The following is a 17559-nucleotide window of genomic DNA, read 5'->3' as shown; positions in this document are numbered from 1 at the left end:
TTCTAGCCTCGACACCCCTCTAGTCTTGGCTCCACCTCTCCAGGGGGCCACAAACTTGTCTATAATCAAAAATTGAGTACCAGTAGGATCACAATTGTGATCTTGTCTGAAATGTCGCGGTACCGTATGTTTTGTATTACCCCCTAAAATCTTAGCAACATGTTCACCAACACGTACTGAGAATGCTCTAATAGTACGGCCTACATATTGCTTGCCACACGGACAAGTGATCAAATAGACAATATGTGTAGTGGCACAAGTGCAAAAAGATTTAATTGGGTAAACTTTGCCCGTAATGCGTGTATGAAATTCAAGAGATTTCGATCGCCCACAAGTGTTATGCAAACAAACGTTACACTTTTTGCACGGATAGTAACCCTTCATGTCTTGAAAGAACATTGGTTGGGTGGGTGGGTCAACAACACTAGGGGCAATTTTGTTCCTCAAAGTGGGGGCTCCTCTAAAAACCAGCTTCGCCCTATCTGGTAATAACGGACCCAAGATGTTGTCCTGTTTGAGCACATCCCAATGTCTATCAAAGATTTTTTTGATGTCATTGTGTTGAGTTGAGTAGGACGTGAGCATTGAAAATCTGAATGATGTATCGGGCTCACGTGGGACTCTCTCATTCAACAAAGAGTTACGGTCAATAAGTGCAACGCGATGTAACTCTGCATCAACTAACATAGAGTCATAACCTTTATCTAAAAATCTTTCTTTGAGCATGGAAGCCTGAGCGAGATAAGTATCGCTGTCAGTACAGTTCCTCCGTAACCGGAGGAACTGGCTCTTAGGTACTGACTTAAGCCACGTTTTATGGTGGCAACTGTCAAACGGAATGAAACTGTTCCTGTCTGTGGGTTTAAAGAAAGTACGGAATTTGAACTGCATGGACTCAATGGCTATCTCTAGATCCAAAAAATTAACCTTAGTCAGACTGGAATCAAAAGTGAACTTGATGCCACGATTATTTGAATTAAGAGAACTAAAAAATTCTCCCAAGGCTTCAGCAGTACCATCCCATAGGAGGAGGACGTCATCTATATATCTGGCCCATAACACCAAGGACGGGTGTCTGTCAGAATAGATGATGTCCTCCTCCCATTTGGCCATGAACAAATTCGCCAGACTGGGGGCAAATTTGGCCCCCATGGCGACACCACGTTTTTGAACAAAATATTTCTGGTTGAACCAGATATAATTTCTAGTTGTGGCAAACTCCAGAAGTTCCAAAATAAAGGACTTCTGGTCACTGGTAATTGAAGGATCAAGGCCCAAAAAATGGGAGACAGCCTCCAATCCCAATTGCTGGGGGATACAGGTATAAAGGGATTCCACATCTGCTGTGGCAAGCAGGTAATCACCCTTAAGTTCTATGTCACCAAGCATTTTGATGGTAGAGGTAGTGTCCTTCAGATAGGAAGGAGTACGCTTAACCAAGGGTTGCAAGTAACAGTCAATATAGCGGCCAATTCTAGAAGTGATAGAATCAATCCCGCTAATTATTGGTCTTCCGGGAGGCTTATAAGGGTCCTTATGGATTTTGGGCAAGTAATAGATTGTTGGAATTCTCGGGGCAACTGGTATCAAAAAAGATCTCTCTTTCTGGTTAAGAATGTGAGAATTAAAACCCTTAGTAACCAGAACTTCCAATTGTTTTTTATAAACACTAGTAGGGTTATTGGGAAGTACTTGATAGGTTGCTGCGTCTCCAAGAATACGGTCCATTTCTCCAATATAATCATCTTTGTCCAGGATGACTATCCCCCCGCCTTTATCAGCAGGGCGGACTATAATGTCCTTCTGGTCACAGAGGGAACGAAGTCCTTCCCTTGGTAGAGGATGATTATAAAAAATTTTTATTGGTAGAGACTTCAAATCTTTAAGGATTAATTCTTTGAAGATATTAACCGAAGAAGAAACAGGGACTGGGGGATTGTACAAAGAGGGGTTAGAAAGTCCTGAGTGTACAGTCCCTGATGTGGCAGCCCTCTCAATCGAGGGTGTGTTGGATAAAAAATGACGCTGGATATTAATCTTGCGTATAAATTTGTTTACATCTATGAATGTATCAAATTTATTTAATTGACATGGGGGGGCAAATTTAAGGCCTTTGTCTAATACAACAAGCTCGTCATCAGTGAGTACATGTTTGCTTAGGTTAAATAATCCTTGCCCTATCAAACTTTTCTTTTTTTCTTTCCTTTGGTGTTTCCGGCCTCCCCTGTTACCTCTCTTACTTCTGACGGCCTTTTCAGGCCTTGGGTACCCCTGTGAAAATCCTGATTATTAGAAGATGTAGAGCCATAATGACCATAGCTCTGCTGAGGTCGTTGATAGTCTGATGGGCCATCACGGATATCACGAAGGGGTAGATACCTGTTGTCCGTAAGGGTGGGGGGATAATTATAATAATGGGGGCCTGTACCATACGGGGTCCTATAATCATTAGGTCTCCCTGGAGAGTCTTCATAATCACGATAGTCCTGTCTATGATGATGGGTCACCGTATCTCGATGGTTACTTACAGACCGACCCCTCCTACCTCCTCTACTGTGATTGCTACGACCCCTTTTAGGGGGTGTCGCAACTTCAGAACGCCTACCTTTCAGAATATGTCTGGATGGCGGCGGAGGTTTAGGAAGTGCTTGATGTGATGTAGAGGGTGGTAGATCATTAGCATGATTAACAACTACATCAACTTCAATGGGTGAGCCTAGAGCTGTGGAACTAGACAAGGTTGACTGCCATTTGAAGACAGTACCAGATTTATAGTCTCCAGCATCCCTGGTATATTTTTTATGTTTTTTATTTCTTTGGTCTCTATCCTCCTTTTCAAGGTGAGCTTGAAGGTTGGAAGAAAGGGAATTTTATTCTGATGAATCTTTCAGAGATAAGAGTTTATCCTTAACCTCTTTAATATCCTTATCCAGTAAGAGTAGCCTATCCTGCTTCCTGGAGACTAGAAAAGTCAAAAAATTAGTACCTGCTACATTGAAATAGCGGAACCAGGAGTCTAAGTCTGGATCCCCTAGTTGGGGTTGTATTTCCCACCGTAGACTCCTGGGCACCATACTCTCAAGTATGTACTGTTTCAAGAATAAAATATCCCATTGTAGATGAACCTCAGATACCATGATATTTTTCAATCTGAGGAATAAACCCCCTATTTCAGTATCATTAGTAATGGTAGAGAACACCCCTTCCGTATTGACTTTACGTTGGGCTCTATATTCAAAGATGTCCATAATTAAACAGAGACTGGACGGGTGAGAAAAAAAGGCTGCTGCAATAACCGAGATCTATAAATGCAACAAGAGAAATTATAGACACAAAAAGCGTCTATACGGTAAATGCGCTGCCAAAATAATTTAAACTAAGCAGCCAACACAACAAAAAATAGATCACTTTTTGTCACAATAGAACACAAGAAAAACAAAAGTGTGGCGCTGATGAAAACATGAAAAAAAGTCCATATGATAAGACAATTTCAAATAACAGATAAGCCAAAGTCCACAGTAGAAACAAATCCCTGAAGCAGATGAAGGACAATAGAGTATAAGTTCCTTAAACCATGGAGATGGATAAAGATGTCTGCTTACCAGATGTTGAGACTCGAGTAGGTATACACCTATCAAGTCATGCAGGCTTGTGAGGTTACTGAGAACCTGATGTCATCTGCTGGGGGAAAGAAATGTATGATCCGACAGTCCTTCCTCCTGGATGTTGTTGATTAACCGATATCCATATAGATGTCTCAGATATTGGAATCGATAATTTGCCAAAGGAAAATTAAAACACACATAGCGTGATACTGCGTATGATTTGAAATTTATTTTAAAAGGAAGTAAAAATTTACACTCACGTGTGACCGGAGTAATAAAGCGCTTGTACAAAAGTGGCAGAAAAGGTCAGTGTCTTCTCCCGACGCGTTTCGTTCAATAGAACATCGTCTTGGGGCACTGACCTTCTGCCAACATAAACCAAATATATACATGTAGATGTCCCCTACCTTAATTCCGTGATCCGTATGGGGACAAGTTGCACCGCACCTGAATGGGTCTCCACTTCCGGGTTGGAACAAGATGGAGTCACTGGCGTGCGCTCAAAGCCTCGATCTGAAAACGAGGCTTGAAAAGAATGGAACGCATGCTGTGCGGAAAAGCGCGAACAAGGACAAGGAGCGGGACGTGATTACGCTAAGCGCCAACGTAAGCAACATGACGTGACTAACGTTCGGAACTTGAAGCGCAGTGAAGGCAATATGCGTTTCACCGACAAAGGACGTCAACTCACGTGGTGTAAAGCCTCCAATAGAGGCGCACGGTGGACATGATAGAAAACCAAAACCGCAACACAAAAGGTGGGGACATCTAGCGTTTGAATAGCGAAAATGCACCAAATAACCAATTCTCAATAAGTTAAATGTAATAATGGTCACATATGCACGTGAATATTAAGATGCAGAGAGCGTTAAAAATTCATCTAATAATTCATAAGCACATAAAGATTAAAATCTATCAATGTATATGAGTAAAAGGTAAACTAAAATAAAAATAAACTAAAATAAGAATATGAAGTCTAAAAAAGGAAGAGAACTTTACATCATCATATATGACAACAATTTCATAATATAAAACGAAAAATGGGGATAATCATGATTTGTTGATAAAAGAATTAATATCCCATTCAACGTTCAATCCGTATGGTAAATAAGTTTGTAATTCATATATCCAGAATGGTTCTAGCCTCAACACCCCTCTAGTCTTGGCTCCACCTCTCCAGGGGGCCACAAACTTGTCTATAATCAAAAATTGAGTACCAGTAGGATCACAATTGTGATCTTGTCTGAAATGTCGCGGTACCGTATGTTTTGTATTACCCCCTAAAATCTTAGCAACATGTTCACCAACATGTACTGAGAATGCTCTAATAGTACGGCCTACATATTGCTTGCCACATGGACAAGTGATCAAATAGACAATATGTGTAGTGGCACAAGTGCAAAAAGATTTAATTGGGTAAACTTTGCCCGTAATGCGTCCAGACATATTCTGAAAGGTAGGCGTTCTGAAGTTGCGACACCCCCTAACAGGGGTCGTAGCAATCACAGTAGAGGAGGTAGGAGGGGTCGGTCTGTAAGTAACCATCGAGATACGGTGACCCATCATCATAGACAGGACTATCGTGATTATGAAGACTCTCCAGGGAGACCTAATGATTATAGGACCCCGTATGGTACAGGCCCCCATTATTATAATTATCCCCCCACCCTTACGGACAACAGGTATCTACCCCTTCGTGATATCCGTGATGGCCCATCAGACTATCAACGACCTCAGCAGAGCTATGGTCATTATGGCTCTACATCTTCTAATAATCAGGATTTTCACAGGGGTACCCAAGGCCTGAAAAGGCCGTCAGACGTAAGAGAGCTAACAGGGGAGGCCGGAAACACCAAAGGAAAGAAAAAAAGAAAAGTTTGATAGGGCAAGGATTATTTAACCTAAGCAAACATGTACTCACTGATGACGAGCTTGTTGTATTAGACAACGGCCTTAAATTTGCCCCCCCATGTCAATTAAATAAATTTGATACATTCATAGATGTAAACAAATTTATACGCAAGATTAATATCCAGCGTCATTTTTTATCCAACACACCCTCGATTGAGAGGGCTGCCACATCAGGGACTGTACACTCAGGACTTTCTAACCCCTCTTTGTACAATCCCCCAGTCCCTGTTTCTTCTTCGGTTAATATCTTCAAAGAATTAATCCTTAAAGATTTGAAGTCTCTACCAATAAAAATTTTTTATAATCATCCTCTACCAAGGGAAGGACTTCGTTCCCTCTGTGACCAGAAGGACATTATAGTCCGCCCTGCTGATAAAGGCGGGGGGATAGTCATCCTGGACAAAGATGATTATATTGGAGAAATGGACCGTATTCTTGGAGACGCAGCAACCTATCAAGTACTTCCCAATAACCCTACTAGTGTTTATAAAAAACAATTGGAAGTTCTGGTTACTAAGGGTTTTAATTCTCACATTCTTAACCAGAAAGAGAGATCTTTTTTGATACCAGTTGCCCCGAGAATTCCAACAATCTATTACTTGCCCAAAATCCATAAGGACCCTTATAAGCCTCCCGGAAGACCAATAATTAGCGGGATTGATTCTATCACTTCTAGAATTGGCCACTATATTGACTGTTACTTGCAACCCTTGGTTAAGCGTACTCCTTCCTATCTGAAGGACACTACCTCTACCATCAAAATGCTTGGTGACATAGAACTTAAGGGTGATTACCTGCTTGCCACAGCAGATGTGGAACCCCTTTATACCTGTATCCCCCAGCAATTGGGATTGGAGGCTGTCTCCCATTTTTTGGGCCTTGATCCTTCAATTACCAGTGACCAGAAGTCCTTTATTTTGGAACTTCTGGAGTTTGCCACAACTAGAAATTATTTCTGGTTCAACCAGAAATATTTTGTTCAAAAACGTGGTGTCGCCATGGGGGCCAAGTTTGCCCCCAGTCTGGCGAATTTGTTCATGGCCAAATGGGAGGAGGACGTCATCTATTCTGACAGACACCCGTCCTTGGTGTTATGGGCCAGATATATAGATGACGTCCTCCTCCTATGGGATGGTACTGCTGAAGCCTTGGGAGAATTTTTTAGTTCTCTTAATTCAAATAATCGTGGCATCAAGTTCACTTTTGATTCCAGTCTGACTAAGGTTAATTTTTTGGATCTAGAGATAGCCATTGAGTCCAGGCAGTTCAAATTCCGTACTTTCTTTAAACCCACAGACAGGAACAGTTTCATTCCGTTTGACAGTTGCCACCATAAAACGTGGCTTAAGTCAGTACCTAAGAGCCAGTTTCTCCGGTTACGGAGGAACTGTACTGACAGCGATACTTATCTCGCTCAGGCTTCCATGCTCAAAGAAAGATTTTTAGATAAAGGTTATGACTCTATGTTAGTTGATGCAGAGTTACATCGCGTTGCACTTATTGACCGTAACTCTTTGTTGAATGAGAGAGTCCCACGTGAGCCCGATACATCATTCAGATTTTCAATGCTCACGTCCTACTCAACTCAACACAATGACATCAAAAAAATCTTTGATAGACATTGGGATGTGCTCAAACAGGACAAAATCTTGGGTCCGTTATTACCAGATAGGGCGAAGGTGGTTTTTAGAGGAGCCCCCACTTTGAGGAACAAAATTGCCCCTAATGTTGTTGACCCACCCACCCAACCAATGTTCTTTCAAGACATGAAGGGTTACTATCCGTGCAAAAAGTGTAACGTTTGTTTGCATAACACTTGTGGGCGATCGAAATCTCTTGAATTTCAGTCACGCATTACGGGCAAAGTTTACCCAATTAAATCTTTTTGCACTTGTGCCACTACACATATTGTCTATTTGATCACTTGTCCGTGTGGCAAGCAATATGTAGGCCGTACTATTAGAGCATTCTCAGTACGTGTTGGTGAACATGTTGCTAAGATTTTAGGGGGTAATACAAAACATACGGTACCGCGACATTTCAGACAAGATCACAATTGTGATCCTATTGGTACTCAATTTTTGATTATAGACAAGTTTGTGGCCCCCTGGAGAGGTGGAGCCAAGACTAGAGGTGTGTCGAGGCTAAAAAACATTCTGGATATATGAATTACAAACTTATATACCATACGGATTGAACGTTGAATGGGATATTAATTCTTTTATCAACAAATCATGATTATCCCCATTTTTCGTTTTATATTATGAAATTGTTGTCATATATGATGATGTAAAGTTCTCTTCCTTTTTTAGACTTCATATTCTTATTTTAGTTTATTTTAATTTTAGTTTACCTTTTACTCATATACATTGATAGATTTTAATCTTTATGTGCTTATGAATTATTAGATGAATTTTTAACGCTCTCTGCATCTTAATATTCACGTGCATATGTGACCATTATTACATTTAACTTATTGAGAATTGGTTATTTGGTGCATTTTCGCTATTCAAACGCTAGATGTCCCCACCTTTTGTGTTGCGGTTTTGGTTTTCTATCATGTCCACCGTGCGCCTCTATTGGAGGCTTTACACCACGTGAGTTGACGTCCTTTGTCAGTGAAACGCATATTACCTTCACTGCGCTTCAAGTTCCGAACGTTAGTCACGTCATGTTGCTTACGTTGGCGCTTAGCGTAATCACGTCCCGCTCCTTGTCCTTGTTCGCGCTTTTCCGCACAGCGTGCGTTCCATTCTTTTCAAGCCTCGTTTTCAGATCGAGGCTTTGAGCGCACGCCAGTGACTCCATCTTGTTCCAACCCGGAAGTGGAGACCCATTCAGGTGCGGCGCAACTTGTCCCCATACGGATCACGGAATTAAGGTAGGGGACATCTACATGTATATATTTGGTTTATGTTGGCAGAAGGTCAGTGCCCCAAGACGATGTTCTATTGAACGAAACGCGTCGGGAGAAGACACTGACCTTTTCTGCCACTTTTGTACAAGCGCTTTATTACTCCGGTCACACGTGAGTGTAAATTTTTACTTCCTTTTAAAATAAATTTCAAATCATACGCAGTATCACGCTATGTGTGTTTTAATTTTCCTTTGGCAAATTATCGATTCCAATATCTGAGACATCTATATGGATATCGGTTAATCAACAACATCCAGGAGGAAGGACTGTCGGATCATACATTTCTTTCCCCCAGCAGATGACATCAGGTTCTCAGTAACCTCACAAGCCTGCATGACTTGATAGGTGTATACCTACTCGAGTCTCAACATCTGGTAAGCAGACATCTTTATCCATCTCCATGGTTTAAGGAACTTATACTCTATTGTCCTTCATCTGCTTCAGGGATTTGTTTCTACTGTGGACTTTGGCTTATCTGTTATTTGAAATTGTCTTATCATATGGACTTTTTTTCATGTTTTCATCAGCGCCACACTTTTGTTTTTCTTGTGTTCTATTGTGACAAAAAGTGATCTATTTTTTGTTGTGTTGGCTGCTTAGTTTAAATTATTTTGGCCGGGCATTTACCGTATAGACGCTTTTTGTGTCTATAATTTCTCTTATGTCTGCCATTTCCCCATACAAATGAGTTTAGAATGGCTTCCATTTGATTAAAGACTTTTAAAGGGATATAGAGAGGAGCATGCCAAACCATATATAGTATTTTGGGTAACAAAATAATTGTTATTATATTTATACGTCCCATCACCCCTAGTGGCAACCTGGACCATGTCTGGGTTTTGGACTTTATTAAGTCAAATAAGGGTGTGACATTCATGTGTGTGTAGTCTGTTAAAGCCCTAGTGACCTCTACCCCCAAGTACTTAATTTTTGATACCCTAGATAACGGTAAAGTTGGGTTTGTTTTAGGGGGAGGGGAGATGTCCAGTGGGAGGATTTGGGACTTGTCCCAGTTGATACGCAATCCAGAGTAACTACCCATTTTTTCAATGAAGTGCGGACTTTACGAAGGTCCCTGATCTTCCAAGTACAAAATAGTGTCATCAGCATACATACCTATTTTATCTACTGTGTGTCCTCTTCTAAATCCCTTTATATTAGTATCTGCTCTGATGGCAATTGCCAGCGGCTCCGATGCCAGGGCATACAGTAGGGGGGACAATGGACATCCCTGTCTCGTACCCCTTTCCAGAGGGAACTGCTCTGAAAGCCAGCCGTTGACAAATACCTTTGCTATAGGTGTCTGATAAAGAAGCTTAACTCACTTTATAAACTGTGGACCAAAGCCATAGTTGTGCAAGCACTCCCACAAGTACGGCCATTCTACAGAATCAAAGGCTTTGGCAGTGTCTAGCGCTACCACCACCCTGGTTCCTGAATTGTCATGTTGAGCCTGTATGTTAATATATAGTCTCCTAATGTTCATGGCGGTGTTTTTCCCTGGTATAAAGCCTGTTTGATTAGAGTGTATTAGCGCGAGTATAGCTGTATTCAAGCGATTGGCCAGTATTTTAGCTAGTATCTTAATATCTACCTGCAGGGCTTTTTTTCAGGGGGAACTTAGGGGAACTCAGTTCCACCACCTCTGGCTCAGACCCTTTGGTGACTGTTCACCACAATCACTTGTAGACACAGAAGTCTGGTTTTTGTGTTTACAAGTGACAGCTCTGCACTCTGTTTGTAACCCCCTGACCCTCCTACTGTTTGTGAAATCTGACCAGGGTAATGGTTGGGTTCCTGCACCTATTTTCTGAGAAAAAAAGCTCTGTCTACCTGTAGGAGTGAGATAGGCCTGTATGACTCAGGGTAATGGGGGTCTTTGCCTGGCTTGGGGAGTACGATTATTTGGGCCTCCTGCATGGATAAAGGGAGCATGTTCGTGTCAAATATGGATTGGTAGAGATCCTTGAGTTTAGGTATGAGTGTTTCGGAGTATGTTGCATAAAACTCCAGGGGCAGTCCATCAAGTCCATGGGCTTTAGACTTGGCCAGTTGGGCAATCGCATCAGCAAAATCCTGTGTAGTTATGGGTGCATCTAGTAATTTCACTTGCTCTGGTTTTAACCTAGGGAATTGGATTGTATTTAAATACACTTGGAGTTCCCCTTGTGTATGTGTAGTATGGGATTTATAAAGGTTTCTATAGAATTGTAAAAACTGGGATGTTACTTGAGAGGGGTCCGTAATGTTATTTCCCCCAGTGTCTATTAGGGAGACTAATACTGGAGGCCTATGGTCCATGTGGGCTAAATATGCTAATAACCTGCCTGCCCTTTCCCCCTGCTCATAAATCCTTTGCTTGCAGAAAAATATAGTTTGTTTGGCCTTTTCAGTGCATAACTTTGTTACCATGCGGGACTGTAGTTTTATCTTGTCTAGATTTTCAGGGGTGGGATTGGAGTTATAAGTTGCTTCCAGCTCTTGCAGTTTATCAGTTGTTAGTTGTAGTATTTGATTAGATGACTGTTTAAGTCTGTTTATTCTGGTGGTAAGAATCCATCGGGCCTGTACTTTAAATTCATCCCAGATTGTGTTAAGGGAGGGTGGGATTCTAGGTCTGTCCAGGAAGTATTTAATCTCTCTTTCAATGGAATCATGATCTGTAAGGGCAGACAGCCAGTGGGGGTTCAACCTCCATGTGCGTACAGGGGGGTACTCCTCAGAGATACTGTCACCCAGCAAGGGGAATGGTCTGACAATGTCCTTGGTGCAATCCCAGACCCCGTGACCTTAGGTAGTAGAGCCTGGGACACCAGTACAAAGTCTATTCTAGACATGGTATTATGGCTCGTGGAATGGCATGTGTAGGCTCTGGTTGTGGGGTTGTTGTGCCTCCACACATCCACTAGGGCAAACTCTGTCATAGTACGAGATAGTCTGGTCTGCACGGGCATACCCGAATGGTCCCCTATTTGTGTTGGTCGATCTAGAGATGGAGACATTACCTTGTTAAAGTCCTCCATACAAATTGCTGGTATGGTCGGATGTTGCGCCAGAAATGATAGGCCCTCTGTAACTACATCAGATTTGTATGGGGGGGGGTGTAGCTGGCTATAATCAGCAATCTAAATCTAATACTGCACCATGAAGTCTCTTCTTTATCCTTCCTAAATCGGACTTGGGAATGAACCTTGCCTTACCAAAACCCACAAGGAATATCGTAGTTGGGGAACAGCAGCAGAAAGAGGAGAGGTCCCCATATCGGTAGGAATCCGCTAATGTACCGTCCCTGGCTAACTGATCCCTTTTTGTCATGAGCCCATAAGATCTCTATAACCTGAGATCCAACACATCTGGTAAGCGGCGCTGATTGATTGATTGTTTGATGAACAGAACATTTGATTTACCTTTTGTCAAGCCATTTGTTTCACTGGTCTGCAAAACAATTTATGGACTATATGTTTAATATATTTATTTATTTATTTTTGTTTTGTTTTATTCATTGATAGACATGTGCACACTGAAATATCTCGTTTCGTAATTTAGTTTTCGTCCGAAAAATAAATGTACTTAATTTATTTTTATTTATTTTGTTTTTCGTAAAAAAATGCATTCGTCCGAAAATCCAAATTAAGGTCGAATCTGTCATTGAAGGCTTATGGTGTCTGTCGAATGTTCTAAGAAAAAAAAAAAAAAAGAAGAATTGACAGAATCTTTAAAAAAAAAAAATAATAATTTGACTCTATGGGCCAAATCCTCAGCCAGGCGGCGTAACTTAACTTTCAGCAGTTAAGTTACACTGACTTAAAGTTTTTACCTAAGTGCCTGATCCTCAAAGCACTTACGTAAAAATTTCAAGCAGTGTAAGTTAAGTGCCGCCGTCGTAAGGCGTTCCTCCTCTCCGGGGGGCGTTTACAATTTAAATGAGGCGCGCTCCCGCGCCGGCCGTACTGCGCATGCGCGTGACGTCATTTTCCCGACGTGCATCGCGCGAACGTAATTGACGCCGGGCGGCTTTGTGGATTGCGACGGGACACTAAAGTTACGACGGGTGAAAAAAAGACGCGCCGGGAAAACAAATAATTTAAAAAAAAAATGACAGCGTCGCTCGGCATGCATTCCTGAGGGAGAACTCCATGCCAATTTTCAATGAAAAAAACGGCATGGGTTCCCCCTCAGGAGCATACCAGGCCCTTAGGTCTGGTATGGGTTGTAAGGAGACCCCCCTCCGCCGCAAAATTGACGTAGGGGGTCCCCCTACAATCCATACCAGACCCGTATCCAAAGCACGCTACCCGGCCAGCCAGGAAGGGAGTGGGGACGAGCGAGCGCCCCCCCCCCCCTCCTGAGCCGTGCCAGGCCGCATGCCCTCAACATGGGGGGGTTGGGTGCTCTGGGGCAGGGGGGCGCACTGCGGGCCCCCCCACCCCAGAGCACCCTGTCCCCATGTTGATGAGGACAGGACCTCTTCCCGACAACCCTTGCCATTGGTTGTCGGGGTCTGCGGGCGGAGGCTTATCGGAATCTGGGAGTCCCCTTTAATAAGGGGGCCCCCAGATACCGGCCCCCCACCCTAAGTGAATGGATATGGGGTACATCGTACCCCTATCCATTCACCTGTAGGCAAAAAGTAAAAGTTAATAAACACACAACACAAGGCTTTTTAAAATATTTTATTATTCTGCTCCGGACGCCCCCCCTGTCTTCGTTATTAGCTCAATTACCAGGGGGGGCTTCTTCTTCCACTCTCCGGGGGTCTTCTCCGCTCTCCGGGGGTGTTCCGCTCTCCGGGGGGGGCTTCTCCGGACTCCGGGGGGCTTCTTCCATCTTCTCCCCTCTTCCGCTCTTGACTCGGCGAACCCCGGTTCTTCTGCAGCTCTCCGGTGCCTTCTTCTTCAGCGCTGGCTGCCTGCTATGTTTGTGTGTTAGCTCGATTTCAAACAGGCAGCCGGCGCGGTCTTCTGTGATGTCAGGGTCTTCTGGTCTTCTGTTCTTCCTATGTTGCCTCGTCGCCTCTTGTCGCTGTAATGATGGAAGCGCGCCTTGCATCACATTTATATAGGCATCGCCGTCCCATCATGCTCCGGTAGGTACCCACGTGGTGGGTGCCTACCCACGTGCACCCACCACGTGGGTACCTACCGGAGCATGATGGGACGGTGATGCCTATATAAATGTGATGCAAGGCGCGCTTCCATCATTACAGCGACAACCGGCGACGAGGCAACATAGGAAGAACAGAAGACCAGAAGACCCTGACGCCACAGAAGACCGCGCTGGCTGCCTGTTTGAAATCGAGCTAACACACAAACATAGCAGGCAGCCAGCGCTGAAGAAGAAGGCACCGGACAGCTGCAGAAGAACCGGGGTTCGCCGAGTCAAGAGCGGAAGAGGGGAGAAGATGGAAGAAGCCCCCCGGAGTCCGGAGAAGCCCCCCCGGAGAGCGGAGAAGACCCCCGGAGAGCGGAAGAAGAAGCCCCCCCTGGAAATAGAGCTAATAACGAAGACAGGGGGGGCATCCGGAGCAGAATAATAAAATATTTTAAAAACCCTTGTGTTGTGTGTTTACTAACTTTTACTTTTTGCCTACAGGTGAATGGATAGGGGTACGATGTACCCCATATCCATTCACTTAGGGTGGGGGCCGGTATCTGGGGGCCCCCTTATTTGAGGGGACTCCCAGATTCCGATAAGCCTCCGCCCGCAGACCCCGACAACCAATGGCAAGGGTTGTCGGGAAGAGGTCCTGTCCTCATCAACATGGGGACAGGGTGCTCTGGGGTGGGGGGGCCCGCAGTGCGCCCCCCTGCCCCAGAGCACCCAACCCCCCCATGTTGAGGGCATGCGGCCTGGCACGGCTCAGGAGGGGGGGGGACGCTCGCTCGTCCCCACTCCCATTCCTGGCCGGCCGGGTAGCGTGCTTTGGATACGGGTCTGGTATGGATTGTAGGGGGACCCCCTACGTCAATTTTGCGGCGGAGGGGGGTCTCCTTACAACCCATACCAGACCTAAGGGCCTGGTATGCTCCTGAGGGGGAACCCATGCCGTTTTTTTCATTGAAAATTGGCATGGAGTTCTCCCTCGGGAATGCATACCAAATGCCGTCGCTTGAATGGGCCTTTACAAGGTGTGACTAACTTTACACTTTGTAAAAGCAGCCCTAGTTTTACACCAGGCAAACTAACACTTACGGCGTAAAAACTAGGTACAAAAGCTTTGAGGATCGCCCTAAGTGCTAATTTGCATACTAACAGAGGCATTTCGACTCGAAATGCCCCCAGTGGCGGATGCGGTACTGCATCCTAAGATCCGGCAGTGTAAGTCCCTTACAGATGTCGGATCTTCTGCCTAACTTAGGAAAACTGCTTCTGAGGATCAGTTCCAAAGTTAGAACCAGAGATACGACGGCTTACGCCGGAGTATCTCTTTTGTGGATTTGCCCCTATGTCTCTATGTCGAATCTTCATGCCTCTCTCTATGTCGAATCTTCATTTCTATGTCGAATCTTCATGTCTCTCTCTATGTCGAATCTTCATGTCTCTCTCTATGTCGAATCTTCATGTCTCTCTCTATGTCGAATCTTCATGTCTCTCTCTATGTCGAATCTTCATGTCTCTCTCTATGTCGAATCTTCATGTCTCTCTCTATGTCGAATCTTCTCTCTATGTAGAATAATATTGGACTAATAGAGTTAAGGTTAGGCACATTTGACCGCAACGAAAATAAAGCATTTGTTCATGTCGGATCCTTCGGTTTTCATTTTCTGTGCTTCCGTGTATGAAAATACCTGAAAATACCTGAAATTTGGACGAAAATGCATTCGGACGAAAATGAATGCACATGTCTATTCATTGATAACTCGTATATCATATATTTTGCCTATAAGCAGTTTAGTTCACTTTTTGGGTTATCGCTATTATTTTTTGTTACACAATAATTTGAACTGAATATTTAGGTTTTTAGTAATTACAGCACCCACACATTTCACATTTATATAGTTGATTTTTATATCATTACTATGTATTGGTATCTTATTAGGGGTTTAGCGCAGATAATCCACCACACTTACCACCCTACCTTATAAACAGTATATTTTTATACCAAAATGTGAAATACAATTTATATATTTAATTTATTAAGTGCAGTCCATAAAGTTCACTAAGGTGACAATGTCCTTATAATATTCAATTGAAGTAGATCTTTGTGAAAAGGTGCTTCAAATCCAAAAGGTGCCACCGCTCCTGTGCCCCCCCCCCCCCAGAGTGGTTATACTCACCTCAGGGTGTGTGACCGCACATATAAATTTGGTCAGTAACACCATTGAACCCCCCCTGCGTTTTGTGATGTAAAGACTTTGCAGATTCCTAAACCGTTCTGATGGTATATCCTCAGTACATACGGTACATAAAAAGACAAGCAGCATAGTGTTTTAACGTTTAAAAACACATTTATTTAAACACTTCTCATACAGGGTACTCACACATCTAAGGCCCCGTACACACGGTCGGACAAAACCGATAAGAATGGACCGAGGTTCAGTTTCATTGGTCCAAACCGACCGTGTGTATAGCCCATCGGTCTGTTTTCCTTCGGTCCAAAATTTTAAAACATGCTTCAAAACCGAACCGATGGACCGATGCCCGATCGGTCCAAACCGATGGTTAGTACAGAAAAGCACCGCGCATGCTCAGAATCAAGTCGACGCATGCTTGGAAGCATTGAACTTCATTTTTTTCAGCACGTCATGTGTTTGACGTCACCACGTTCTGACACGATCGGTTTTTGGAATGATGGTGTGTACGCATATCAGGCCGTCAGGCCGCTTCAGCGGTGAACCGATGAAAACGGTCCGTTGGACCATTCTCATCGGTTTTGTCCGACCGTGTGTACGGGGCCCTAGGTGCTTTTAGGGCACCACGCTATGTCCAGCAGATCTATATATAATCCATTTTCAAACATATTTCCGTTTGTTTGCCAGTAGCGGCTCGTCCAGTGAAGCTACCACTGCCTGCACTGTCCAGTCCCCTCCCCAATGCATGTCGACACAGGGATCACATGTCTTTCTCGGGGGGATTTCTCAGTTTATAACACTGCATATGCATTTTTTTATATATTATGTTTGTTATTTTTATAGGGAAAATTTAGACTTTACATTCATTTTAAATCAGCCCTATTAAATGTTTCTTCTTCCCAAACAGACTGTAACCCTGTATTATTAGATATACAAAAACAAATCTCCTGCGCTCTGATATTTTCAGGAAGTACTATGAAGTGGTGCAGTTCAATTAAAAGAAGTAAGAATTGAGGCTGAACTGATATGAGACCACCCTCATGAAAGAGATAGGTGCTTTGAGGGTTTGGAGGAGGGGCCCTTGGTGAGCCCCCCCCTCCTTATCCGGGAGGTGTATACCTTGACACTGACCTATCAGCACAGGTCTGTTGGTCCACATGTGTGGGCGTGTGTGTGTGTGCATGTGTATATATATTCCCACAATCACCACGGCGAGGGAGCACTGCAGACCACGTTACATTGACTGATTGGTTCAAGCGATTATTCGTGTTCCACTGATGATGCTGGACATCTGCTGTACTCATTTTTTAAAGCCTGATTTTAACTCCAATTTTGTGAGTATAACCATTGATTTTAATATTTGAATAAATATATTTTATCAGTATCACACGAGGTCGGTGCGCCCTCCGCTCTTTTTCTACCCTGTATTATTATCATGCACATCTTAATAGTGTTAAATATATATATATATCTCTAACATTAGTCTCAACATTTCAGGTAATGGAATCTTTTATGTCCACTGTTGCCAAATATCTTAATGAAAACTATGATTTAAAGGTAATTTTCTGTTACTGAAACAATGTTTTAAACTCTAAACCTATTTTACAGTTTATACAGAGATACTATACAAAATATCTGTTGAGGTTCTTATTCATCCAGGTCATGGTATACCTATTAGTAATTAATCACAGTTACAGGACCTGTAGGCCTGGTTCACATTGATGTGATTTGGAATGCGATTTGACATATACACAATGAAAATGATGTTAAGAACAAACGTTTTTAAAAACAAAGTGTTAGAACATCATGAGGACCGATACTGGCGTATTCCCAA

At 43.2% G+C, this 17559-nt stretch overlaps 1 protein-coding gene across 3 annotated transcripts in view; it reads left to right on the top strand.

Moving 5' to 3' along the window:
* Positions 1 to 17559, top strand: part of LOC120945788 — a 95916-nt gene that overhangs the window by 7887 nt on the left and 70470 nt on the right. The window contains exon 3 of one of the 3 annotated variants that reach the window (XM_040360190.1): positions 17223 to 17282. The exons of the other annotated variants lie outside the window; for them this stretch is intronic. Coding sequence (XP_040216124.1) covers positions 17223 to 17282 — 60 coding nt within the window. The remainder of the gene's footprint in view (positions 1 to 17222; positions 17283 to 17559) is intronic. 3 annotated transcript variants of the gene reach the window in all.

This window comes from Rana temporaria, chromosome 7 (genome assembly GCF_905171775.1).
Source record: "Rana temporaria chromosome 7, aRanTem1.1, whole genome shotgun sequence".
NCBI lineage: Eukaryota > Metazoa > Chordata > Amphibia > Anura > Ranidae > Rana > Rana temporaria.
Note: the sequence above shows the minus strand (reverse complement) of the source record. Positions and strands in the feature narration are given on the sequence as shown.